Source organism: Prionailurus viverrinus, chromosome B3, assembly GCF_022837055.1.
Source record: "Prionailurus viverrinus isolate Anna chromosome B3, UM_Priviv_1.0, whole genome shotgun sequence".
Classification (NCBI taxonomy): Eukaryota; Metazoa; Chordata; class Mammalia; order Carnivora; family Felidae; genus Prionailurus; species Prionailurus viverrinus.
Window position 1 is genome coordinate 133,821,411 of NC_062566.1, and position 27,304 is coordinate 133,848,714.

The 27,304-nt window shown below is 56.2% G+C and overlaps 1 protein-coding gene across 3 annotated transcripts in view; it reads right to left on the reverse strand.

Moving 5' to 3' along the window:
* Positions 1-2,851: 2,851 nt before the first annotated feature.
* The window catches only part of SYNE3 (spectrin repeat containing nuclear envelope family member 3), a 90,458-nt gene continuing 66,005 nt past the window's right edge, over positions 2,852-27,304 (reverse strand). For 2 of the 3 annotated variants that reach the window (XM_047863841.1, XM_047863839.1), the window contains exons 9-18: positions 25,583-25,765; positions 24,488-24,631; positions 23,473-23,607; positions 20,263-20,424; positions 19,936-20,108; positions 19,378-19,507; positions 17,725-17,883; positions 14,368-14,517; positions 13,330-13,368; positions 2,852-3,293 (exon numbers count right to left, since the gene is read on the reverse strand). In XM_047863841.1, coding sequence (XP_047719797.1) covers positions 3,093-3,293; positions 13,330-13,368; positions 14,368-14,517; positions 17,725-17,883; positions 19,378-19,507; positions 19,936-20,108; positions 20,263-20,424; positions 23,473-23,607; positions 24,488-24,631; positions 25,583-25,765 — 1,476 coding nt within the window. In that variant the 3' untranslated portion in view covers positions 2,852-3,092. The remainder of the gene's footprint in view (positions 3,294-13,329; positions 13,369-14,367; positions 14,518-17,724; positions 17,884-19,377; positions 19,508-19,935; positions 20,109-20,262; positions 20,425-23,472; positions 23,608-24,487; positions 24,632-25,582; positions 25,766-27,304) is intronic. The other variant, XM_047863840.1, reaches the window with a different exon arrangement.

A 27,304-nucleotide genomic window follows, 5' to 3' on the forward strand; every position in this document is an offset into this window, starting at 1 on the left:
CCCTGGCAGAGCCAGCCTGAACCGCCCCCACCCCCCTCCTCTCCCGCCAGTGTGGGCTTGGCACAGGCAGACCTGAGTTCGAATCCCACCTCTGTGCGAGCAAGCGTCTCTGTCTTTAGGTCTCAGCCTGCCCATCTGGAGAATGGAGGTAAAGTTCATGCCTCACCCTGAGAGCTGTCGTGGGGGTTAAATCAAGTATGGCTTCTCCGGTGCCACGCAGGGTCCGGGCACCCACAAGCACCAATGTAAGGCACTCTTGGTTTCGATGCTATTGTCCCCTCTGCTCCTCCCTGAGTCTCTGGGCCTCCTCTGTCATCGGCACCTGCACATCCCACCCCTCGTCTGGCTTCTTTAGAAACACCCTCGGGGCCTGTATGGGCCGGTCTGCAAGGAGGTCAGACTAAGAGGAAGGGCAGGGGGCGGGAGGCAGCCGAGGAGGGCGACCAGCACCGCGATCATACCGTGTTCTCCTCTCTCCCCTCCTACTCCCCCCTCCCCCTCCTCCACCCTCCTCTTCCTCCTTCTTCTCCTCTGCCCTCCCCCTCCTCCCCCTCTCTCTTCCTCCTCCTCTTCCTTCTCTCCTCCTTTCTCCCCTCCTCTCTTCTCCCTCTGCTCTCCCCTCCCATACCCCCCTCCTTCCTTCTCTCCCTCTCTTCTTCTGTCCTCTTTCACACACACACACACACACACACACACACACACACACACACATGAGCTGGTGGGCCAGGCCGTGATCTTCCCGTGTCCCCACGACTCTCACTCTGGGGCCAGAGGAAAACAAACACACGCGGGTCCCCACTGGGCACCTTTCTCACACGGCACTTTAAAGCTCTTTGGAGTTGTTGTGCAGGAAGCTAGAAAGTCCTACAAATCCTAACCGTCTGCATCCACTGTAAGCAGGAGAGATTACACGTGAAAAGCACCAGTCCGTGGGCTATTTCACAACTGTATTTATATGAAAGTAATGAAAATACCCATTCTCTTTTTTAAAAAAGTGATGCAAACAAGCAGGCTCTAGGGCCTCGTTATCAAAATTTAAAAAATACGTACAGACGTTCCACCCCCCCCCCCCCCCCCCCCCCCCCCCCCGGCCTGCGTATTGCAGTTTTTCTGCCCGGGGACGCGGGCTACACGCAGCACGGCTACCGACGCGACAGGCCACCCTACGGTGAGCCGGGGCTCGGGCGCCCGCCTCTCGCTGTGTGGTCTTGGGCAAGTTCCTCCCCTCTCGGGGCCTCGGCTCCTCGCCCGCGAAGTGGAGAGTCGGAGACGCTCGAAGGCCCGGCCACAGTCTGACCTTGGGAGCGCCGGACCCGCACGGCCCGGGGAGCACCTGGGCTCGGCCACGTGACCCAAGGCCTGGGTCCTCCAGCCCTGATTTTCCAGGACAGTGGTCGCCTGCGGGGACCCGTCTAGTGGCTCCGCCTCCTAGTATCTGAGAAAAGTGTGCTTTCTGAGTGCGGACTTCTCCGCAGCTGCGTTTTTCCTGCCCCGGAATGTCCAGCTTGGCCCAGTCGGGGGTGGGGGGCCTGGGTTCTGCAGAGGGAGGGGCGGTGTTTGCCGGAGCGCTGGGGGGCGGGGCTTGGTGCCGGCAGTCAGGACCCTCCGGGGTCCTCCTTTCCCTCTTTGCAGGGCCTTTCTGAGGCTGGACACTTCATGATTCCAAAGGCCTGCGGGATCCCCTCTGGGTCTACTGCTTGTAGGTGAGCGGACAAAATCAGTTTGTAAAGAGGGGCCACTAGGCGTTTTCCAAAAGGAAACTTAGTGTTTTTGTTGATTTAGGGAAACTGCGATCCAGTTATAATGCGCTCAGGAGGAAAGGACACGTTTCTGGCCTCAGGGCCCCGCATCCGGTCTGCGGGGGGGCCCCTCTCCTGGGCAGCCTCGTTTGGGTCCCCTTGTGAGGACACGTGTGGGACACTCTCAGCCCAGAAGACCCACCTCCCCTCCGAAGTCCGTTCTCCAGGGAGGAAGAGGCAGAGACCCCTAGACAGGCTGAGCTCCAACGCCCATCTCTCATCTCTGTCTTGGACTCTCGATCCCTGGTCCCTGGAGGGCCACGTGCTCCCCCCCCCCCCCCCCGACCCTTCAGCTCGAGTAGTAGACAGTGGAAAACAGCCCAAGAGGGACGGAAGGACACATTTCCCCGGCACAGCGTGCTCCCCATTCTGAATGAAGACCTTGGCAAGGAAGTTTCCCTCCCCTTCTCCTTTCCCAGAACACAGTGAGCATGCTCTAACCAGACCTGCAGATCAGGGTCACAGCCACGGGCCTTCTGCATTGCTCTGGGCCATCAGAGGCCAAGAGGTGGTGGGGCGGGGTGGGGGGGGGAGGGAGCACCCCCCCCCCCGCCCCGCCCCGCCCCTGCACAGGTGCCCAAAATTCTGTGAGCTGGTATAGTTCTGGGTCCTGCTTGTCATCTTTCTTTTCCTTCAGGGATAGCACGCTATCACTCGTCACTTTTGGCTGCCGTCACCGGCCCTGCCTTTAAGCATCACCCTTACGCTTCTGACCCACAGCATCTAACCCGCTGTCATTTTGTTCTCACTGTGTCTAGAGCGAGAGCGACTGAGCTGAGTGAGGGCTGGTGTTGCTCCTCTGTGTTGACAGCTCAGGGGCCTCTCCACCAGCATCTGGGGTTGGGACGTGGCTTCCCGCTTAAGCGGTTGCCAGAAAAGTGACACGCTCCTGTTCTCGCTCCCCAGGGCGGGAGGGGGGGGGGGGGGGGGGCGCCGCAGACCCAGGCAAAAATGCCACAAAATCCCACAGGACCTGCAAGCTGCTAGGAACCTTCCCACCACAAATAGACGCCATAACGTGAAACTATACGGACTGAGCATATCTACACACAGAGGATATAAACATTCTATGCATCACTCCCTAGTCGCACATAGGGCACCTTTAGGATAAATAGGCTAAGACGACACCATATAAAAAGTGGTTTTGTTTGGGGGGCATCAATGCAGTATTTACACCGAGGCAGCTGTGCCGGTCGCAGCCTGCCTCTGTTTCCAGTTTCCTGGGCCCCCTTGGAAGGAGCCCTGGGGCGGATGGAGGGCTGGAGGAGAGAGTCACCTGCGTGGCCCGGCGGGTTAGGTGGGCGGGGGGCCATCGTAGCGCAGCATGAACTTGAAGGAGCGGGCGAAGTTGTTGGCCAGCGTGCAGCTGCGGTTCTCTTCCCCGACCGGAAGCAGGAACAGCAGCAGCAGGAACAGCAGGAACAGCAGCTGCAGGGGGAGAGCCACACAGCACACCTTCCGGAAGAGGGGCCCGAGTCCTCGCCACCGTGGAGCCTGCAGAACCAAAGCAGGACGTGTGAGTGTGCTTGGGGCGGGGGACGCGGGCCTCTGAGGCGGGAGGGGAGGGGCAAGCCGGCCGTACCGGTCTCAGTCTTCCCGACTGTCAAGTGGGGCTAAGGTCGGTTTCGCCAGAAACCAAGGTGTCTGGTTTGCTCAAACCATTCAAGGCAGGAAGGGTAGGGAAAAACACAGAGCTCCAGGCTTTGCCTGTTCTTACATAAATCCTTGCCTGGCGTGTGAGAGCCCCGGCTGTAAATCTTGAGAAGGTCACTCAAGTCCTCCAAAGCTCAAGCTTCTCATCTCTAAACAGGGGGGAAACGGTACCTACCTGACAGGGTCTTTCTGAGGATTAAGGGAGATACAGCAGGCGCCCAAGGCTGCTGCCACAATTTGTACGATCACTCACACGATCCCTACCTAAGTCAGGGTCATCACCACCGCGCTCTTCACCATCGCTCCCTCCTCCTCCTCTTTCTCCTCCACCCTCTTCACCATCCACGCCACCAGTATCACCCGAGGGCCAGACTCCCAGGTCCAAGTGCCTAGAGTCCACGAAAGTGGCCAAAGGCCATTTCCGAAATTCCAGAGGGACCGGTGAGGTTGTGGCTTCATGGGATGTCCTCACCGCCAAGGAATGCAGGAGAGGAGAAAGTCGGGAAAGGAGACCCCCCCCCCCCCCCCGCCGGCCCGGCCAAAACACAACGTGGTGAAGGGCAGGGGCCTGACTGGGAGGAGCCAGGCTGACTAGGTCCCAGTGGAGACTCTGTCACACAGCATCTATGTGCCCTGGGGAGGGCCGATAACCTCTCTGAGCCTGTCTCCTTCTCTGATAAATGGGGATAGAAGACCTGCCCCCATCTGTGGCGAGGACTCTGCTGGGCGCACGGATTTCAGCAGGGACTCAGGAGCGGGGGGCAGTAAGTCACCTGAACAGCTGAGTGAGCGTGAGTTCCCACGGCCACTGGGCCGGGCCACACCTGGCTGGTGCATGCTCCTGCCCACCTGCTCGGTTCATGCGGGGCTGCCTCAGCCCGTGTGGACTCTAACTTGACTCCTTGACATTTCACGCTGACGCCGCCTGATTCCAAATCTCTGACCCGTCCGGGAGAAAGAAAGAGCGACCACAAGAAGCTACAGGTTCACTCTAGCCTGGCTTGGCACCACATTGAAAAGCTGTAATCAATGGTCTCGCAAACGGGGAATCTGTTTACAGGGTCCTGTGTTTGCGCCTACATTCTCAGAGCTAACCCTTGGCTTACTGAAGCCAGGAGCGGTGTCTTGGCCACGATCCTCTGGGGAAAACATCTCTGAAGGTCCAAAGCGTGTTTGCATTTACAAGTGTTGACGAGGGGGTGGTCTGTTTCAAAAGACTCCTGCTGCCTGCCCAGTGGTTGTTCATTTAGAGCTCACATCTTTACTTGGAGGGACCTGAATTCTAAAATGCTCTTTGAAATAAAAGACACGTTTTAATATGACCCTCAAATGCTTAGAAAACACACACACACACACACACACACACACACACACACAGAGGCATGAACTACCTTTCAAGAAGCCCACGAAGAAGTTGACAATCTCAGCTCTTCCCAGATCTGGAAGCTGCTCTGTGCCTCAGTTTGCCCACAGAAAGGACTACGTGTGTTCCACCCAGTTAAAACTATCCAAAGAGAGAAGGGGCTTCCTCGGGAAGCGATAAGCTCCTAATCCCTAAGGGTATGGAGGCAGAGGGTAGACAGCACATGCAGTGGGGCGGAAACAGGACACGTAATATTGGGTAACTAAATGCTTGGGGGTCCTTCGGGATCTCACACGAATCTGAGGCTCTAGAGTTTTGAGGAGTTCAGGCAAGATGAGTTTATCACGGTAAATGGGACCTGATTTTCTAGCATCTTCTACCATTGATGGAAAGAAAGGTGATGTGAGGAAAAGAAAAGGTTTGGAGTCCTGGTTCTACCTTGGTTCTATGGTGTCCTAGCTGTGTGACCTAGGACAGGGCATTCAGCCTCTCTGAGCCTCGGTTCCTTCATCTGTTGGGGAAAAGAGGGAATGAAACCTGCCTACCGAGGTCATAAGGATAAATGAGGCAATGCACGCTACGCTCAATAAATGCTCACTCCCTTCCTCCTCTAGCCGATGGATACAGGGGCAGACAGGCACGTCATTGAGCCCCACAAGCTCCCCCCTCCACCAGATGCCAGGGATCAGACACCAGCAATCTCCCCAGGCCCTTCGGAAAGAAAAGCACTGCCCTCCTTCAATGCCAGCTCTTGGCCCCTCCAAGGCCCTCACATCCTCCCGCCACTGGACCTTTGCACAGGCCATCCCTCTGTCTGAAATACTAATTTCTCTCCTTTCTCCAGTGCACCTGGTTAACTCCTGCCAAACACTCTAATTTCAGCTTGTGAGTGGCTTCCTCGGGGGGACCTTCCCTGCCATAGACCAAAACAGCCCCGTTAACACATTTTCACAGCCCCAGTACCTTCCTCCGGATTACTGATTAAAGTCTATGTTCCCCTTGACTCCTCGGAGGCGTGGTCCACATTAACTTTGCTCATTGCTGTATTCCCAGCGGTGTCCGACAGGTATGAGCTGAGCGAAGGAAAGGATCCTTCCCTGCCTGTGCCTCTGACCGTCTGCTCCCCGCCTTGGCGCCCAGGGTGTAACCACACAGATGCTCGCTGACCGCTCTCTGTGGCTGTTCTCGCTGTCTGACTGTTCCACCAAACGCCCTGACCACAACGCCCAGGCCCAGATGTCGGTTCTCCTCCCTGCCCACGGCCTCCCTGTGCTCTGGCACAGCTCCGGGACGTGGGCTCCCTGCGTCCATTTCACCAAGGATCTTTCACGAGCATCATCCAGTGCCCGGGCTCCGCCCACCATCCTGCATGGTGTTCTCACAAGAAACAACTCAGCAACAACACCGACAACGACAGTCACCCTGGGCCCGCGTTGTCAGTCAGCCTGGGCCTGTCGGATCTGGTCCCACCCTGAGCTGGGGCCCCGCGTGTAGAAGTCACGCTGTGTCACCTCTGGGGCTTTCAGGGGCTTTCCTGGGAGCTGGCTGGGGCTCGTGTGCTGGGCCAGCACCCAGAGTGATGGGCAGGGGCCAGCTTTTCTCTGGCAATTCAAGATGGGCCAGTCCCTAGGCCTCCAGGAAGCCCTCACTAGCCATTTGTCTAGTCCCTGAAGGTCCCTCTTAGGACCCTCTTGGACTGCAGTGCCCCGTGCTGGCTGGCTTCCTCCCTGGGTTCCCCTCAGGAGGGGGCTGTGCGTGGGGCCCACTGCATTTCCCTGGCTGCACCAGTGAGTCTTAGGGAGACCAGGGTTTCCCGGGCCAGGGCCTGCTCACAATGCCTGTGATAATTTCTTCACTAATGGCTCAGTCCTGGAGCCCAAGATTCACTCCCGTGAGAATTCAGAGGCTCTGGATAGTTGCCCCATGGGAACAAGATGGCAGTGGCTGGGGTGGGGCTGGGTTCGTTGTATCTCCTCCCTGGGGTGGCTCTGCACGTGACAGGCCATAGAACTGTATTTTTCCAGAACCTTGAGTTGGTTTTGGAGAGGGATGGGAGATGAGGCCGTCTGAGCTGGCCTTTGGAGGTGGTTTAGGTAATTGGTGGGAAGTTCCTCTGGATGGAATGACTGGAGATTTTGTTATTACTCAAGCAAGGACACAGCCTCATTTGGGAACAGATGTATGGCCATATGGCTCATTTCTCTTCCCTTTCCCTCCCTTCCTACCCTCACGATTTCTCATCTAAGAGCCATCATGACCAGGCTCTGAGCTTAGGACCAGAACCAAGGTCGGTGAGGGTCTAGGATGACCCGGAGGCATCCGGCTTGGGAAAGTGGGTGGTCATGATGCTGTCCAGATACGGGGACTGGGGTTTGTTTGGGTGCAGGGAATACAGTGAGGTAAGCTTTGGACGTGCTGCATCCGAGGGTCTAGAGGACTCCTGGGTAGACGTCCAGCAGGTGATTGGGACTTTGGGGCTGAAGGCAGAAGGGAGACCTGGCCTGGAGAGATGGACCTGAGGGGCCCAGAGTCAGGGAACAAAGCCACGGTAGCAGAAGGAACCATCCAGGTGAGTCATGGGGAGAAAGAGGCTGCAGAAAACCCCATGATACATACAACCACTGAAGAAAGAGGCACTGTACTTCAGTGTTTCTAAGCAGCGCCCGCAGATTACTTGTTAATTACAAAAGAAATGACGGCGCTGTCCAGGGGACAAGCCCAGCAGCCACCCCCTTAATCACGTGCTCAGAGTTAGCATCAGGGATGCTGGGGCCCTACCGACACCGGGGGTCTCCCAGGAAGATGCGCTAAGAGCCCAACATCACCCATGACGTTCCTGCCAGAAATGCACAACCTGACTCCAATCACAAGCACGTATCAGGGAAACATACTTTGAGGGACATTCCATCACATCTCTGACCTGTGCCCAAGGTCAAGAAAAACTGAGGGATACCTCTAGCCTAGAGGAAAGAAAAGACATGCAGCAACTGAATGCAATGGGTGATCCTGGATTGGATCCCTCCCTGGGAAGAGAAGCCTATGAGAAAGACCCAAAATGGAATACTAAGACGATGGCGTATTACTCCGTGACCAAAGGAAAGGAGTTCTCGAGCAACAAAGAAACCCGTGCAGGAATCTCAGATGCGTGTTATTGAGTGAAAGAAGCCAATCTGAGAAGGCTACGGACTGATTCCAACCGTATGACATTCTGGAAAAGACGAAACTATAATGACAGTAAAAAGATCGGCGGTTGCCAGGGGACGGGTGGGTGGAGCACGGAGGAGTTTTGCGGGCGGCGAAGCTGTTCCGTGTGACACACCACGGTGGATACGTGCTATTACACATTTTTCCAAATCCATAGAATGTATGATGCAAAAAGTGAACCCCAGAAAACCCTAAACTATGGGCTTTAGTTAACAGTGATGAGCCAGTGGAGATTCATCGACTGTAACCAATCTATCAGACTGATGCGAGATGTGAATAGTAAGGGAAACGGAAGAGGGGTGGAGGAGAGGGGCTACCTGGGAACCCTCTGTAGGATCTGCTGAGTTCTTCTGGTAAACCTAAAACTGTTCCAAAGCCAAAATGCCCATTAATTTTTTAGAAGGCCATTGAGGCACCTTTGCAAATCCCTTGACTAGGGACTCTGTGTTAAGTAATCGGGTGTCATCAACACTGAGTCTTATCCACACTGGTTCTGATCACGGAAATAATAAAACAAGGAGAGAGGGCCCCACAATGGAGTGTGAGGACGGCCAGAGCGGCTGTGGGCGGGGAGTGCGGTCACCCATCCAGGCTGCCCAGAGGCCAGCTGCATGGAGGGCAGAAACACAGCCACTGGGCTTACTGAACAGGCAGCTACCTCACGGGGGTGAGCTTCAGAGGAGTGGGGGGCGGGGAATCAGAAGGCAGGCGGGCTGGGTGACGGAAGGATAAAGACAGAGTAAATACAGGTGACAGTTGTCTGGATTTCTGAAGTCAAAGACAAGTTTCAAACACTTGATGTCTGAAGAGTTAATGCTGATTCTTTCACACATCAGCGATGGCCAGTGGCTTCTAGGCTTGGCAGACGGACAGACACACAGGGCCCTGGGACAACACAACACGTGGGTCGAGGCCTGTCCCGGGCTCTCTCCTGTGGAAGCTCAAAGACCGCACTGCCCCAGCAAGGCCCAGCCCTTTGACGAAGGAAGGGCCAAATTTAGCCCCCAAAGTTGCACAGCGAATCACAAGAAGAACAATGTCAAGTCACATCTCCTCTGTTCCGGTCCCAACAGGGCCCGTTGTCACATATGGAGAAGAGGGCAAGAGGCCGTGCTTCTCCCACTAAAAAGGAGAAGGTGGTCGTGAGGGGCAAAGACCGGACACATGAGTGTTCGAGAGCAGCGCCTGGCACCCAGGAGAGATTTTTTTAAAAAATCATAGTCATCGTGAGAGACAGTTCCCCTCTAACCTGGAAAACTCAGTAACGCTTCCTTAGATGTGGTATCTGAGTATTTTGCGTGATCGAAGGTGCCCACTGTGAGGCGGGTCATGATTTCACACGCCGCTAAGAAAGGAAACAACCGTGACGGAGGGTCCGACTGGAGCCCCCCACAAAGCTGGGAAGCCGGGGGGCTGCGCCTTCAACATCAGGGAGGTCGAGAGCAAGTCCCACCTCACGGAAAGGGGAAGCGAGGAAATACGACGCGTTATCTTGGCACTGGGTGGAGGGAGGGGGGTAAGACTCTTCCCCGAGAATGTGAGTCCCTGGAGCTCCCGGGGGCTGGGTGTCGGAATCCACGCGGTCGCCGTGGGCCGAAGGAAAACACAACAAAATGCCGCCCTGCCAGCAAAGATTTTCGATTTCGAGAAATCTCAGGTGGATAGTGTCCTGGGTGGTGGAGGGAAGCAAACCCAAATCCTCACGGGAAGAACTCGATCGTAATAAGTCACCCGGATTCCAGAAATGTGAAAATGTGAAACGTCACGATGAGCCTTAGAACCTACGAAATGCGATCCAGTAAATAAAATGCTCGCCATCTGGGTCCCCATCCCGAGAGGCCACAGCGTGCATGGGAGGGCGGTGTTTGCTCTCCACTCCTGCAAAACGGCACGCTGGCTGTGGCCCGGTTCACCCAGGCCGAAGAGACACATTTGCAAATCTGTGCTTGGACACAAAGTTTGTCTCAAGTAGACTACGCCACTGCCCTGGGCGGATGTGGGAAGACGGTCCCCTCACGGCCCACTTGCAACTTAAAAAGCAATTACAGGGCGCCCGGGTGGCTCAGTTCGTTGGGCATCTGACTGCGGCTCGGGTCATGATCTCGCCGTTCCCAAGTTCGAGCCCCACATCGGGCTCTATGCCAACAGCTCAGAGCCCGGAGCCTGCTTCGGATTCTGTGTCTCCCTCTCTCTCTGCCCTTCCCCGCACTCACACTCTGTTTCTCTCTCTCAAAAATAAATAAACACTTACAAAAAGTAAGAAAGAAAAAAAAAAAAAGCAGTTACATTTCATGTGCTCAATGCTGCAGGCAAACGTATCCGGGGGCACTGAGCTGGCAAGGGCGTAGACAGGCTGCAAATTTAATAAATCTTAATTACCGTGTTTATACAAACAAACAGGCTGAAGCCATTGACGTAGTTGGAGCTTCCAGTGACTTTGTGCAGAGAGAAAAAAAAAAAAGTGCAGAGAACCAACTGCTCATAAATAATTAGCTTTGGGGAAGTTGTTTTTTTTTTTTTCTTTTGGACTAAAAATAACATATGAAATGTTTTTTAAGGCGGCCAGATTACAGCCTCTGAAGACGGCACTGTCACCCTGTCAGCGTGTGTGTGTATATGCGTCTGTGTGCACACACACGGGCCGCAGAAACAACACAAGAAGCACACCCAAGGGAGGGGTCTCCCCCCCCCCCCAGGGGTGTCATTGTTCCCTTTGTTCTCCGAGGGATATAAGCAGGGGCGGCGTCTGCAAAGTCTTCAGGGTCCTCATTTACCTGGCCATCGAGAACCTACTATGCGCAGGGTTACAAGGACTCTGTCCACCATCAGCTTGGCGGACCCTCGTTGTGCCCCTTGGAGAGCGTGGCTAAGTGGCTCGTCGACAGTCACGCACGCTAATGGTGGATCCGAGATTCGAATCCGGTGCGTCCAGCTGTGGTTCTCGAAGCGGGGTCCCAGGCCAGCAGCGTCAGCGTCACTTGGGAACTTGCTAGGGATGCAGATTCTTGGGCCGTCTCCGCCCTAGTGGACCAAAAACTCAGAGTGGGACCCAGAAATCTGTGCCTAAGCTGTCGCATAGATGAGCCCGAGATGGCCTTGCAGGTTGCTTCTTTCCTGGCGGGCGGGCTTCACGAAAGCCAGGTGGCCAGCCGCAAACTCAGATTGTTACACATCCGATTCTTTTATGTTACTATTATTTTTTTTTTTTTAACTTTGTAAAGTTTACCTATTTTGAGAAAGAGATGCATGAACGGGGTAGGGGCAGAGAGAGAGGGCAGAGAGAGAGAGAATCCCAAGCAGAACCCCAAGATCATGACCTGAGCCAAAATCAAGAGTTGGACGCTTAACCGACGGAGACACCCAGGCGCCCCCACGCATCTGATTATTTTGCACAGAGCCCGGATACCCGTGTCTTTTAGCCATTTAGAGCCTGCCGGTTTCGCATACCCCACAAAGCCATGCCCAGTATCTGCCAGCCGCAGATAAGACACGACCTGTAGCTACGAGGACCCCAGGCCACCTTTGCCCTTTAGAGCCCCGGCCTCAGAGACGTGCCGTTCCTCCCAGCCAGGACGGACGCGTTTGCAGTCTACCAGGGCAGGACTTCGCTCTTGTGATCACTGATGGGTCCCGAGTGCCCACATCAGTCCTTGGCCCAGTCAGCACTCAGTAAATACTTGTGGAACGAATGACGGACAGCAAATGAGCTGTGGCTGAGCCCCGAATGACAGGGCTGTAGACATTCCACGCTAAGCCAATCGCAGGCTGCCAGGAAACAGCCTGCTCGGGAGGCCTGGCCTCCCCCAGCCAAGTGTCCCCCGGCTCAGAAACATTTAGTGAGCACTCACTGTGTGCAAGGGATCAGGGGACCCAGACAGGACTCCTCTGGGTTCCCCCTGGGAGCTCCAGATGGGGGCTCCCCAGTGCAGGGCTTAAAAGTATGGAAGCCCCCGGGCTTCCTGATGGTCTTGCACATTTCTCGAGGAGGCTCTCTGTCATTCTAAATGAGGGGGGGATCCAGGGCTACAGTCTCCCTGAAGGACTTCTACAAATGACAGTTCACATGATCTTCAGAATTCATTCACGACGAAAGTCGGCACTGATAATTCCATTTTACAGATGGGGAAAGTCAAGCCCCAAGAGGCAAAGCCACTTGCCCGAAGCCACCAAGCTAGTTGACTCTGGGCCCCAAGCACAGCGTTGGTCTCGTGACCGCCCGACCCAGTCCACAGGACACCCGCTCTCCTACGGACGTGAGACACAAAAACCCGCTGGAGACCAAGAAGAAATCCCAGCGTGCAAAGCGCCTGGAAACCGATCCCATGGCATTAGGGACCTCGAGGAACCCAGGGCTCTTTGGAGCAGGCAGAGCCTGCTGAAGGCTCACTCTGTTCTGGGCCAGGGCTTGAAACGAGAGCTCCCTTGCAAAAGGAGACATCCATTCACATCGGGTTTTCCCTGAAGCAGGGACACCCGCCAGGCCCCAGGGATGCTTTCTCCAAGGCGCGGTGTGGAAAGTCCAGATGACGGCCTTGGGGCCACAGCCCAGAGACCACCCGGAAGCCACGTGCCTGTGCTGAAGGACTCATTCCGACCTTGCATTGCTCAGTTTCCGCACGCTTCCGTGAAGGCGGTGATGCCTCTTGGGTGTTGATGGTACCGTTAAATGAGATGCCCTCACCATGATTCAGCAGGATTTTCTGGCACACGGTGGATGGACGACACAGAGCGACTAAAGTAATAATGATTAGTACTCATGACTAGTGCTGCTCCCACGGTTACCACTTTGGCCTGCAAACGCCACAGGAGTGGCTCTGAGCGCTTCTCAGCGGGCGGAAGTGGAAACACCTTCCTCCTAGAGCACGCGAGGCACAACCCCCCTTCCCCCGTTACTCCCCCACTGGCCCCCGTGTGCCCAACCACCACTCAGGCGGCCACACGATCCAGTTGGCCTGGGGTGGTCCAGGTCTCCTGGGACAGTCCTGGTTGACACCTGTTGTCACAACATAATTGTTAATAGCGTCCTTGTTCACTCCCCACCGCATCCTGGCGTGCGATGAAAAATTCCAGGGTCCCTCCTCTGTCATGCGTTTGTCACAGCTGAATACGTTCTGCACACACTCCGGAGGCCTCCCGAGGACCCCGGGGCCCGGCACAGCACAACACGGCCCGCAGCTCATTCCCCATAAATGTTCCTCAGACCTCGCGGAACCTTCCAGAAAGCCCAGGAGTCTGGCTGCAGCGTCACAGGCCTACCCACCTCCAGACGCCCTGCCCTCTAGCGTGTGGAGCAGATGGCAAACACCGTACCTTTTGGAATCCAGTCGGCTCCCCTGGAGAACTCTGTGTCTGTTATTTTCGGGAAGGAGAGGAAAAGGGGGGTGGGGGGGGGGGGAAGAAGTTAAGTGAGTGATACTCAAATCCCAGCAGAGCCTGTAATGGAATATTCATTTTGTCAGGGGAGTGTTTCTTTAAAACTTCTGGTCATCTGGACAGGCTGAACCAGCAGGTGATTCGATTTAATGAGCTTTTTAACGCACTTCAGGCCCAGGTGGGATTCCGTCTGGGAACCCCGGGCCGGCGGCGGCCACCTGGCTGGGACTGCGCTGACACCTAGTGGCCACGGCGGCCGTGGCGGGGACGGCAAAGCTAGAGCGCTGAAGCTTGGCGTCTGGGGCCTGAGGGCCCCCTCAGAGGCCGTCTCGACTGGCCCCCTCCTCGGGCTAACCCTGGTGCCTCAGTTTCCCCATCGCTTCTCGGGGGAATGACAACGGTGCCCCCTCTGTAGGGTTGCTATGGGGACACGGCATTTAATAAAGGCTGTTATTACTAGTTAGCTTTATCATCGTGTTGTGTGAGGACGCACGGGGAGGCAAAGGGGGAAGGTGATGGTCCACAATCGCAGAGCAAATGGGTGGAGGATCCCAGGGCCCCAGGCCTCAGTCCAGCGTGCCCCTCCATGGTGCCTCCCACGGCAGGGCGTGTTTGAATGCTGGCTTACTAGCGCCACGGCCGTGGGAGTTCCGGCTCTCAGTCTCCCCTCTCCCTTTGGAGACTGGTGTAAGGACCTGAATGGGGTCATAAAGACTTCAGCTGAGCCGCTCCTCGAACGTGAACCGTGATGGTCGCTGCTGTCATTACTGGAAGCGCCAGCCTCACGGGGCGGCAGGATGGCCAGGTGACATGTTGGAAGTGAAGCACCTATGACCCGCGAGCCTCCATCACTCACTCCCGAGTTTAGCGTGTGGGGCAGAGAGGATGTGGCCCAGCTACGTCTCCCCAGGCGAGCTCGGGCTCAGCCATAGCCCCACCCCCGGGGCCTGGGACCTGCACGCCCTTGGCACCTACCAGCAGGTGGCTGGAGTCCTTGAGCTTGGACTTGTACAGCATCCACCGGTAACGCAGGTCCTCGAGCTCGTCCGAGGACCCCCTCGCTGGCCCGACATGAAGGAGGTTCTCGAAGAGACGCTGACCTTCTGGAACCCGAGCCTGCAGCTCCTGTGGGGATAGGCAGTGTCACGTGCACCTTCCAAATGGCCCAGACGGCCCCACCTGCCTGGTAAGGAGGAGCCAATCGAATTTGTCTCGAGAGGCAGCTGAAGGAACCTGTAAAGTGAGAAACCCATCGTGCAAATTCAAGCCCAGGCCAGGCAGTCGCTCTCTGGAATGCTACAGAAGGAACTCCTGCCTGAGGGGGGCAGGTGCGCTGCTGACCTCCGTGGTCACTTCCGTCTCTGACATTCTAGAACCAAGTCCTCGGAGGGTTTGACACAAGAGTCACCATCAGGATAAGAGCCACCACGGTTGAACGTGCTTTTCTGTTGGCATTCTTAAGCCTGGCAGAGTGCTACTGGGAGCCGGCAGATTTTTCTATCACAATATAGTCCTGTGTCACCCCAGGGTGGCACTTGTTATCCTCAGGACTCCTGAGAGGTAGCGATGTGGGGGTAGGAGCAGGGCTGCAAATCTGAGCGTGTGGGTTTAAATTCTGGCCAAGGATCCTGCCTCCACCCCATCCTGCTGGCGGTGTGATATGGGCAGGTTGCGCAGCTTCTCAGAACCGACTAGAACGTGAACTCTTTAAGAGCAAGGAGGCCTAAACGGGGGCAGCCGCAAGTAATCTCTGATACGGCCGGAGTTGGATGGGGGTGGCGAGAAATGAGCGTCACAGCCAAATGAGAGACAAGAGGGACGCAAGGACTTCCTCATCGTAGGTAATTGGACCAAACTTCTCACCGAGGGCAAAGTATTAGAAACACTTAAGAGTCATCAAAGAGTTAACAAGAGAGCAAGACGCATCAGGCTAAACCCTGGGAAAGGGTGAAACCCAAAGAAGTAAGGCCGGTGTTCAGACCGGCTTTTGTCTGCAGGACATTTGTCGATCTGGAAGAAACAGTTGTGAAACAGATCACGCTTTGGGAAACCCCATGGGGCTATGGAGACAAAGGTCAAGGTCTGGGCTCTGCAGGGATAGAGACTTTGATAATCTGCTTCCCCTTTGGCTGAGATTCCTAAAGGTGAATCAGAAGTAAACTCACACTTGGGGCACCCGGGTGGCTCAGTCGGTTGAGCGTCCGACTTCAGCTCAGGGCATGATCTCACGGTCCGTGAATTCGAGCCCCGCGTCGGGCTCTGTGCTGGCAGCTCAGAGCCTGGAGCCTGCTTCAGATTCTGTGTCCCCCTCTCTCTCTGTCCCTCCCCCACTTGAGCTCTGTCTCTCTCTCTCTCTCTCTCTCTCTCTCTCTCTCTCTCTCCCTGCCTCTCAAAAATAAAGAAACATAATAAAAAAAAAAGAAAAAAGAAAAGAAGTAAATTCACACCTTGAGTGGACTAAAGTCCAGCCCAGGTCACCAGTGGTCCAGGGAGCCTCAAACTTTGAACTTGGACTCACTGGTTTCAGAACAATAAAGTCCTCCTTGCCTGGCAGTCACAAACAAAATTCTCTCTGGAGAAGAGGTGATCCTGAATCTCAAATTACCCCTACATCTATTTCGTCGAATGCAATGCCCAGCACACAATCAAAGCAGCCTCATATATACAAGACACTGATAACAAGAACAAGCAGAAACAACATGCAAAAGAAATGTTCCTAAAATGACTTGAGAATTATTAGATGCACTATAGAAAACAGCTACCGTGCTTGAAGAATTAACAACCAGACTCAGCAGGGATCTGGAAGCTACAAAAAGTGACAGAGTAGCATTTCAAAAGAACCAGGTAGAAATTCTAGAACTGGCAAATGCAATATCAAAAGCGAAAGGCTTAACAGACATGTGTAATAGTGAATGAGACACAGTGAAAGAGAGAATTAGTAAACCGGAAGGTAGTGTAGAAAAACTCTCCAGAATGCAACAGGAAGAGAGAGCATGAACAAAACACAGGAGAAGGTAGGAGACATAGAGCCCACAGAGAGAAGGAATAACATGTGTCTAAGCAGCATCACAGCAGGAGAGGAGAAAGGGGATAAGGCAAAGGCAGTACGTTAGTATCGGAGAATGCTCTAGAATTTTCCGGAAAGACTCTAGACTACAGATTCCAGTATCCAGATGAATCCCAAGTAAGAAAACTAAAAAGGCATCCAAACCCTAACATATCCTAATAAAACTGCAGAGAAGTAAGGAAAAAGAGAGGTTAAGCTGGGGCCCGGATGAGAAAGGCTTTGTGTGATACGTTTGGGAGGCTGGACTCTATACCGAAGGGTTTACATCAGGGGAAGGATAAAGTCACGTTCATGATGCTAAAGGTCACTCTAGCCGCGGAATGAGTCAGGACCTGGATGGCGGCCCATCAGGAAGAAAGAAGGCCAGCTGGGAGGCTATTGCCATAATCAAGGTCAAAAGTATCTAGAGTAACATAGTAAGAGGGGACAGAAACAAAAAATTCCCAGGAGGTGGAATCCAGGAGGGCTTGGTGACTATTTAGATTTGGGTGTGAAGGAGAAAGATCTGTGGTGGAAGGACTGCCAAAATGGCCAGGACGCCCCCAGCCTGCCTCCCCGCCGTATTCATGACCTTTGCAATATGACTTTGAGTCCTTCCTACCAAGAGGTGGAGTCTGTTTTCCCTCCCCGTGAACGTGGGTTGGCCCTGTGACCCTTTTTGTCCAACGGAATCCAGGGCAAGTAATACGCCAGTTCCGACTCGAGGCCTCAGAAGCCTCGAGTGCTCCCACTTGCCCTCTGAGACGACGCCTCTGCCACAAGAAGCCTGGGCTGTCCCACAAGAGGATGAGGGCTGTGCGGTCCGTCTCACGCTCATCTCCCACAGCCTGCCAGCCCCCCCAGAGTAGACCCACCCAGCTGACCTATAACTGACAGCAAATAAGGGAGCCCAGCCAAGACCAGAAGCTCTGCCCAGGTGAGCTCGGCCTAAATTGCCAACCTTCAGAACCATGAGGCAAATCACCGTTTGCCGTTTGAAAGCTCAACCTGATGGAAGGGTTTGTTACACAGCCACGGCTCGCCGACGGATAGGAGTCGCGATGAGGCGTGATATTGTCCAAGCTGGGGAATACAGAAGGAGGCTGAAGGAATGAATGGTTCTCCGAAAGTCCTTCGGAAATACGTGAACCAAAAAAGTTTAGAGACTATTACTTATACACGGGTGAAAATGGCTCACAAGCCGCGTGTGTGCTTCTTTTTGAAGAACCCCCTGGTGGCGAACACATCCGTGCGTGCAAAAGGAGGGGCGTTTTGTGGCAACAAACCTGTAGCTTCGCTTCCCTGGCCCTCAGATCCCTGGCTGCGGCCATTCTCATCGCGATGATGCTAACCAGCTTGGCGTTTTCCACCTCCAACCACTGCTCAAAGTCCCTCAGGAGCTGGGAGTAACCTTCCCGGCTGCCTTCTTCTCGGAGCAGATTTGCCTGCAGGAATACACAGCACGACCGACCCATCAGAGGGGAAATCAGCCTACTGGCCACTTCAGAGGGGAAGTCAGCCTACTGGCCACGCATCCTGTGGCTTCCCTCTGAGGCAGAAGGTAGGGCTGAGGATGCCCAAAGGTGACGAGAGGGGCCTGGAGCCTGGAGAGGGAGGAATGTCTCTCTAGCCAACGAGGCCACGTTAGAAATTTAATTCTAATTCAGGTCCAGGGTCCTGCGCTGCCTCGGCCAGTGCTCAGCGCCCTCCTGGACCACCCCCCCGAGCCGCGACAACGGATCACCGTGGTCACCTGCTGGTCTCCTAGCGGCAGCCACCACCATTCCTCACCAGGAAGGCTATCACAGTGGTTCCCCTTCCTCCACACCTGTCCCCCTCCGGGCTCTGTGGCCAGAGCGGCCGGTCTGAAATGCAAGTCCATTCAGCGAGGCCCTTGCCAGTGCCTACTGCGCTTCCTGTAAACCCTGACTTAATTGCCTGCGGTTCCCATTTCCTCGCTCCTCAAAATGTGCCCCGAAGCCCAGCGGCATGGGCGCCACCCGGGAGCTTCCAGAAATGCAGAATCCTGGGCCCCGCCCCAGACCTGCTGATCGGAAGGTGCGTTCTCCCACGATCGGGGTGCACGTTACCGCGTGCAAAGCTCTGCGCTGGGTCGAAAGTTCCCGCGGGGGGCGCCTGGGTGGCGCAGTCGGTTAAGCGTCCGACTTCAGCCAGGTCACGATCTCGCGGTCCGGGAGTTCGGGCCCCGCGTCAGGCTCTGGGCTGATGGCTCAGAGCCTGGAGCCTGTTTCCGATTCTGTGTCTCCCTCTCTCTCTGCCCCTCCCCCGTTCATGCTCTGTCTCTCTCTGTCCCGAAAATAAATAAACGTTGAAAAAAAAAAAATTAAAAAAAAAAGAAAGTTCCCGCGGGTTGGAAGCGATTCTGTTTCACTCCCGGCTGCACCCCGGCTCCAAGTGCGGGCCCCAGGGCACAGTAACGCTCAGTGATTTGGGAAGGGGTGACACAAGGATACATGGGAGAATGGGAGTGGAGGTGTCATTTTCGAAGGACAGGGAAGGATGGGCCTTTTCAACGCGGTTCCTTTTTTTAAAAGCCGTCAGGAGAAGGGGTGAGCGATACGAGATGGTCGGGTTAGTTCTTTTGAACAGAATGCGGCTTATGACACACAAAAAAGGTACCCCTCTCGCGCGATTTCAGTTTGCAGTGTGGGGCCAGCAGGAAGCCGTCAGCCCTGCGAGGGGCGAGGTTTCCGAGGGGTGGGGACCTGTCTGCCCAAGCGACACTTCTGACCTTCCCCCTGGCCCGGGTCTGGGGCCTCTGAGTCCCTCTGTCCAGCAGCACACCCAGGAGAGGACACGGCCAAGTCCTGAGTTGAGCACGCGGCCGCAGGCAGGGAGGGGGCTTGGGGGAAGGCCACCCACCGTCCCTCCCTCCGGGTCTGCCGTCTCCCTGGAAGGCCCCCCCTGGGCAGACTCACCCGGCGGTGACGCCCGGAAAGAGGCTCCGCGGGATCGATGAGAAACCCAGTCTTCGGGATGTTGTTGGTGAAAATCGTTTTCTTCCCCGAGTCCACTTCCGTCCTCTGCAGCTGCTGGTTTCTGATGAGGCTGAGAAGACACCCAGCCCAGTCAGCGTGGCGCTGTGATGGGGACTCCCCGGGTCACAGAAGCAACAGACTGGGGGCACCACGGGGTAGGAGCCGAGTTCTGGGCCTCGCAAGTCAGTGACCATCCTTCGGGTTCGTCAGAACCTTCCCAAGGCTCCAGTTCCCTACTTGAGACCCGCGTCACCCTGCCGTTAAAGTGCACACGCCCATCGGCGCGGGGGAGGCCCAAGCCAGGAGGGGCTGCAGGCTGACCCCGCCCCCCCAAGCCGGGACACCTCCCTGCTCCCACTGCTCCCGCTAGAATCGCCCCTGGGCCAGACTGGAGATACACGGGGGCACCTGACGCCATGCTTCTACGGGCCCGCTGAGCTCTCCCCCTGGCAAAACGGGGGTGTCGCCTGAGACCAGCTCGGAGCGGGGGACCCTCACCTCAGCAGGCTTTCCTCCAGCAGCTTCAGAGCCTGCCACGACTGCACCAATTCCTCCAGCTCCTCCTGGACCAGAGCAGCCCCTTCCAGAGAAGACTTCTTCATCACCAGCCGGCCATAGGCTTCGACCAGGGGCAGCTGGGCCTCCTTCTCCGGGAATTCAGCCAGCAGCCTCTGAAGGACACACACACACACACACGCACACACACTCAGTGAGCTCTTGGGACAGGGGTCTCTTATTCCCCAGTGTGGGCTCTTTGGCCTCCCAAGCCTGCTTTTGGGGATGTAAGTGAAGGCACGGGCATCCCCGTGGGGAAAGCCATCCCACCTCGACTTCGACCTCCCGGGACTGGGCGTCCCACGGGCCTGCCTCCTCCTGGTGTGACTCCAGCTTCTGGGTGACCACGGCGATCCACTGTCTCAGCTCCAGCAGCTGGTGGCTGAAGGTGCAATGTTCCCGCACGCTCTGCTGACACCTGTCCATGAGGTCCTGCAGCACAGCCCAGGGGGCCCAGGGCGCTCTGAGTGCAGGCAAGGTGGGACCCCGGGCCACCCCATCCTGCAGGGCCCCCAGACCTTCCCTGGGGCAAGACGGCCCCCAGGGCTTCCCAGCCAGCGGGAACGTGAGACGCTGGTCCTCCCTTGTACACAGGACAGGGATTTACTCTGGCAAGACCACCTCTGGTTTAAAGTGTCTCTAAGCCTCTTATTTAAAAAAAATTTTTTTTAATGTTTATTTATTTTTGAGGCAGAGAGAGACAGAGCATGAACGGGGGCGGGGCAGAGAGAGAGAGGGAGACACAGAATCCGAAGCAGGCTCCAGGCTCTGAGCTGTCAGCACAGAGCCCGACGCGGGGCTTGAACTCACGAACCACAAGATCGTGACCTGAGCTGAAGCTGGACGCTTCACCGACTGAGCCACCCAGGTGCCCCTAAAGTGCCGCTAAGCCTTCTTAACTTTTATGTGGATGTTACCATGTCTGGACGAGGGTGTGGACGAGCTCCTGTCCACCACTGGCGTGGGTGTAAATCATATACCACTTGGGGAAACCAGAGGTCAGTATCTACTAAGACTGCACACAGGCATCCCTACGACCCAACCCTGTCGCCCCTGGGCGTAGACACCTAACAGATACAAACGTATCGTCACCAAAAGGCCTGCACGCGGTGTCGCTTGTAACAGGAAGAGACAGGAAAGCACCCGAGTGCCCGTCAGCAGAAGTATGGATGAATATGTTGAGGTATATTCACACGCTGGGATATTTTACAGCAGGAACGAGCGGTCTATGCAACAGTCATTATAATACAGCATTGCGGGTGAATTTACAGCCGGCGTGTGGACAGCTAGGAGCCAGACACACACAGAAAACCGTTCTGTGCGATTCAATTAAAATAACGTGTAAAGTCAGGCAAACCCAACCCAGGGTGTTCCAAGTCAAACATCAGGGTTGCCTTCAGGCACCAGGAGTGGCCGTGGGGGGGCCCCGAGGGGCTTGGGGGTTGGGGGAGCCAGTGTCCTTCTGTGTCATGATCTGGGTGCTGAGAACGTGGATGTGTCCAGTTTTTAAAAATGCATCGAACCGCACAGGGGAGATGTTCTCTTTTCTACATACGATGATGCTTCGATAGAGAGTTTTTGAAAATGGTCCTGCTTTTTTCCCCTCTCCTCTGGGTCAGCCCTTCCCAGCTCTCAGGCTGGGGCCTTGTTCTTCTCCGTCGTCAGGTAAGGAAGGGGCCTGTGCTCCTGGTCACCCAACCTGGGGCCCTCTGAGCCCCTCTCTCCCCACCCGCTGCAGGCCAGTCAGACCCCAGGGTCTGGCTGTGACCCCTGGCTTGGGCCACCACAGGCCCTGCCCTCCTTCATTCCAGACACCGGCTAACGCCCGCCCCTGGACACCAGGCCCCCTAGAACTGGGGAGACAGAGAGGGTGCGTCCCAACTCTCTGCCACAAACCAGTGATGAGAGCCTGAACAGTTACCTAAAAGTCCACTTCTCCGCACTGTCGCTACCATAGCCCATGTCCCCATGCACCAATGTCAACCCCAATGCTTTCAACGGCCTCCGATTGCTTAGTGGGGTCTGTCTCCCCCGGGGGGAGACGGGAAAATGGCCTGGGCTGTGGGGAAAGGACTTATTAGAACTTACTAGGTTTAAAAAGCCCTGAGTGGGGCACCTGAGTGGCTCAGGAAATCTTGTGGGCGGTGGGGCAGTTCTGCGTTGTGGGAGCCGGATGAGGTCACCTGTCCCTCTCCCTGTATCTGCAGGGGTCACCCCTGTTCTATCATGGTCACAGCAACCAAAACCCCCTATGAGCTTCCAGGAAACGTGGCTCCACCGAGGGAGTCCCGTTGGTCTAAGCGATGAGTGAGGTCTAGATGAACTGATTTAACTCCACCTAATAAATTAGCAGCTAGTGGTCTCAAGGTGGAGGTGGGGGAGTAGAGAACTAGGAAATCACCATCCCTGCCCTTTGGGGGCCCACAGAGCCCAGAGAAACAGCAAACACCAGCTTTAATGCCTCTATCCAATGATGAGCCAGATTGATCGTGATAATAGTTAATAAGTTAATAAGCATTAACTGAGTATGATTAGCGGTTGCAGAACGCTAACATTCCAGTTCAATCGCGCTCTTTAATTATTGCCTAAACACTTCTTCAAGGAAGCATTGTCCCCCTTTTATTACTGTGTCGCTCAAGGCTTTTAATTTCTTTTTTATTTTTTAAAGTGTATTCATTTTGAGAGAGGGGGAGAGAGAGAGAGCGCGAGCAGGGGAGGGGCAGAGAGAGGGAGACAGAGAATGCCGAGCAGACTCCGTGCTATCAATGTGTAGCCCAGTTCGGGGCTCGAACTCACGAACCGTGAGATCATGCCCTGAGCGGAAACCAAGGGTCGGACGTTCAACCAACGGAACCACCCAGGTGCCCCCAGCCTAGGTTTTCTTGAGGTGTGGCTGCCCGAGAGGCGGCTCCACAATCCCCAGGGCACTTGTTACAAATGCAGACTCCCGGGACCCCATCTGAATCACTTAAATTTGTCCTCAGGCCAGTTTTGAAGAAGCCTGCGCCAGCCCCCCCCCCCCCCATTCCATTCCCAGGGCTCAAAGGGCCCGGGTGGCCACTAGAGGGCGCCGCAGAGGAGGCTCCCAGCCCCCGGGGTGCAACTTTCAACCCGCTCTTAACGTGGCTTACCTACCCCCACGCCCACTGCACCCGGGGCTGTTAGCCTGTTCTGTCCCTTGGCCTCCGGGCACACCTGGAATTGTATATGAGTTTGTTGTTTTGCGGGCTCACGGTCCATCTCCCCACTGGAATATAACCCTGGGGAGCGGGGCTTTGGCTGTCGGCCTGGTGCCAGCCTTCATCCTCGGGGCCCAGAACCACCCCCCCCCCCCCCCCCCCGCCATAGGGGACATGCTCACTACTCATCTGCTGAATGAGTGAGTGAGGGAAGAAAGGAAGGGAAAAAGAAAACAGAAAGGTTTGAAGGAATGCAGGAAGAAAAGGCAGAGAGCGTAGGATCCCAGGCGCCTGGTTTTACCTCCAGAGACCTCTGCAGGGCCTGGTAGTCGGCAGAAAGCTGCTCCATTTTGTGCTGGTGGGTGGGGTTCCCCTGGACGAGAGGCCTCACGGCCTCCATCTGTGCCCCAAGGTCCAGCCCCTCTTCCCGCAGCCCCTGCAGCAAAAAGGAGCAAGTGTGGCCGTCCCGTTTATCTCCTGTCATGGGAGCTGATGGGGGGAGGGGGGCTCCGAGTGGGGGAGCTTGGGAAGGTCCCGGCAAGATGGGGCTCCCCCACCCCAGTGGCGGCACCATATGGCCATCTGATGGGCCTACTCTCAGAGCTGGTGAGACTTCTTAAAAGGAGACAGAAATAGTCTGGGACACCCTGGAAACAAACGGTTACGGCCTGGAAGGCATCTCTGGGGAGGGGGGCGGGGGTCAAACTCCCGCCTGGATTCTTACCTGATGACCCCCTCTCCTCGTGAAGAATCACGCCCAACTTCAGTTTTAAAGCCCCCGGACACACCATTTTTAACGTCTTCCCAAGAACCCTCTCAATGTACGTATGAAGTCAAAAGTGCTTGACTTTTAACAGGGTAATTGTATCACACGCATTTAAAATCCTGCAACCTCCTTATCCAGCCAATCATTATTGACCAATCTGCCTACGGACAGTCTGCCTGCGTTTTAACACATTTATTCTCGCTTCCAAAATCAGATCATTTAACTGAAGGCCTCGGTACTCATCAGGAACACTTTTAGAGCAGAGCAATTTTAAAACCGAATACCAACATGACATTTGGCAGCGACAGAGTAAACAGAAGTGTAGCTGACCTTTTCCTGAGGCTCAAGAATTCGCCGTCTGCAGGTACTAAAGGTCCCGCAGAGGCCAGAAGCCACCAGATCAATCTAGCAGAGATCTGGACAAAAGGTCAGACCTCAGGCGAGGGGCTCGGCGGCCGCTGTTTTGCCAGTTACTGCCACAAGAGGGGAGCTGCCTAGAGACGCAGCTGAGCACCTGAACGGGGCCACCCGGGCCCCACAAAGCCCTTACCTGCAACCTGGAGAGCTGGGTCTGTTTCCTAGGAAGGTCCTGCTGAAGCCCGTTCTCAGCTCGGACCCTGCCTTGGAGGTCCGACAGCTTCTTCTGTAGGGGCTCGAAAGCAGCCCCAAAATCTTGGTGCTGAGCCAGCAGGCTCTGCAGAGACACACAACGGACAGCACACAGATTACAGGCACCCTGTACGACCGGCCACTCACCACCAAACTCCGGCCTTCTCCCGGCCGGCTCATATCCACTCGGGCATCACCCCCTCCAGGAAGCCTTCCCGGAGCCCTTGCTGGGGTTGGACGCCCCTCCTTGGAATCACCGTGGCGTCCTCACCGTGACAGTTGCTCTGCTCCCTAGCACAGAACTGCATCTCCTAATACGTACACACCAGATCCCGCCAGAGGCCTGTTTTTGTCAATAAAGTTTTATTGGGATACGGCCACGCCCATTCACTTCTAGCCGCTCTCAAGCCTCGGTAGACCCGAGGAGCCGCAGCCGAGACTGTCTGCCACACAAACCCTAGGGGATTTGCTAAACGTTCGCTACTTGGGGGAGATGAGATCCCGGATGTGAATGGAGCTCTCAGTGAGGGCCCGGTCCCTCCCAGTGCCCGAGAGTTATGTCATCGTCATCATCAGATGCTCGGCAAACATTTGTTACGTAAAAGAACACACCGTCCTTGACATGCCACGTTACCCCTTCGATTTAGTGCAGTCATTCAGAAATGTGCTCCTAATAACATTAGCTTCCGGCTCTAGGTGGTCGAAAGTTCACAGGCAATTTTCTCTGCATTTTCTCATTAGACAGTCCCCCCACCCCGCCCCCCAACCCTGGCTTCCTCAGGAAGACAGTTCCAGTGTCGAGGGAGCAGTGTCGAGGGAGATTCAGGGGCAGGGGTGGGCACAGCAGGTGCCCAGGATGCCAGTTAGAAGGATCGCACGTTAACCGCACCGGCTCACGGATGAGGAGCTGAGACCCCGGGGACAAAGGGCGAGGGAAGGCCACCCGGTGACAAGTGGTGGGGCCGAGGGAGGAGTCTGGGCCTCCCGACTCCCTCCCCAGAAGGCTGTCCCCCAGGACGGCAGCCACGACACCCACCTGCAGCTTGCTTTTCCTCTGCAGGAGGCCGTTGTGCAGCAAGTCTCTGTCCCGCACGGAGCTCGCCACCTGCTCCAGGAGGGCCGTGGCTTTGTCCTGGCCGAAGACGCTCCTCAGCAGGTCTTTCTTCAGCTGTAGCATCATCAGCTGCTCCTTCAAGCGCGAGCTTTCTGCCAGGGCCGCCTACAGGGGACAAGGCCTCCGTGACCCTCAGGGCACGGCAGGGCAGGGCGGGACCGGGCTGGGAAGCGGTACCAAGAGCACATCGGTCCTGCCTCAACTTCCCCGGGACGCCGCACCTGCGTGCCTGGAACTGAGAAAGCGGCGGACGCCAGGAGGAACGGGCTGGCGGGGACGCGTCAGGGAGGCCCTGACTTTCAGGGTCAACTTGATTCCTCTCTCACCCCCTACTTCTATCCTATCACCAAAGCCCAGGCAAGATTGTACCTCCTGTCCAGCCATCCCCCCTGCCGGTGTCCACGGCGGACCCAGCCTCGCTCACCTGGATCACAGCAGCCCCTGACTGCCTGCCCCCCACCCCGCAGTCGTCCCCCCAGAATCTACCGCCCACACTGCGGCTGCACCTGCCCCCCCCAGCTGTCCCCCCAGAATCCACCACCCACACTGCGGCCACACCTGCCCCCCCCCAGCCGTCCCCCCAGAATCGACCGCCCACACTGCGGCCGCCCCTGCCCCCCCCCCCAGCCGTCCCCCCAGAATCGACGCCCACACTGCGGCTGCACCTGAACCAAACCAGTTGGATCCTTTACTCGATAATCCCCCATCACCGACAGCAGTAGGGCTACCCCTTGGGTGCTGTTTGGGACATAGGGGTCTATGGGAGCACGTGGGAATTCAGGAAAGCTCCCTAGAGGAGGTGACATCTGAGTGGAATCGTGATGTGCAGGTGATGGAGGTGCCAGGTGAAGGAGGGACCTAAGGGAGACTCACGTGATGAGCAGCTGGCCCCCTGGGCCTTTGCATGGCCCCGGCCCGCCTCCTCCAGGAAGCAGGCCCCGACCACACCCCCAGCCTACACTCACTCTTCCTGCCCCAAAGCCCTGTGCCAGTCTCTGGCTTCTGCTGACTAACGAGCTGTTTGGGGTCAGCACGCCTTGCTGATCTGAGGGCCCAGGGTCCCGGAGGCCAAGGGAATTGTGTTCGGCTGTCCAGAGTCCTTCCGCTTTATCCCTGGTGATGTTACTGAGACACCGAGCTGGGCACAGGGCTGGGAAGGGACAAAGACCCCAACCCAGGTAGGTACCTGCGATCCAAGGCCGAAAGTGATCATCTCCCTTCAAGTGTCCACGACAGAGCCCTCTGGGTGTTGGAGGCGGAGCTGAACGCCCCTAGTTGGGGAAATCCGAGAAGCCTCCCCAGAGCAGGCCGTGTTGCCAGAGCCCGGGAAGAGCAGAGGGGGCCCCTGGAGGAAGGGCAGCCTAGACATGGCCGGCACAGCCGAACTGGCATCCCCCGCGATGGGGGCAGGTGGTGTGAGAGGACAAGCCCCTTGCTAGGGAGGGTGCCCTTCACTCCCTTTCCAGAAAGTCTGGACACAATAGTGCAGCAGTTAAGAGTTCAGGCTGAGAAGTTGCGATCCGGAGGCCTTGGGTAGTTCTGAGCCTCAGTTTCCTCATCTGCAGAACAGGCAGAGCCACGCCCAACTCCCGGGGTCGGCGTGAGGGCTGAAAGGGGGCGGTGCCCATGCAGCCTGTAGCCTGG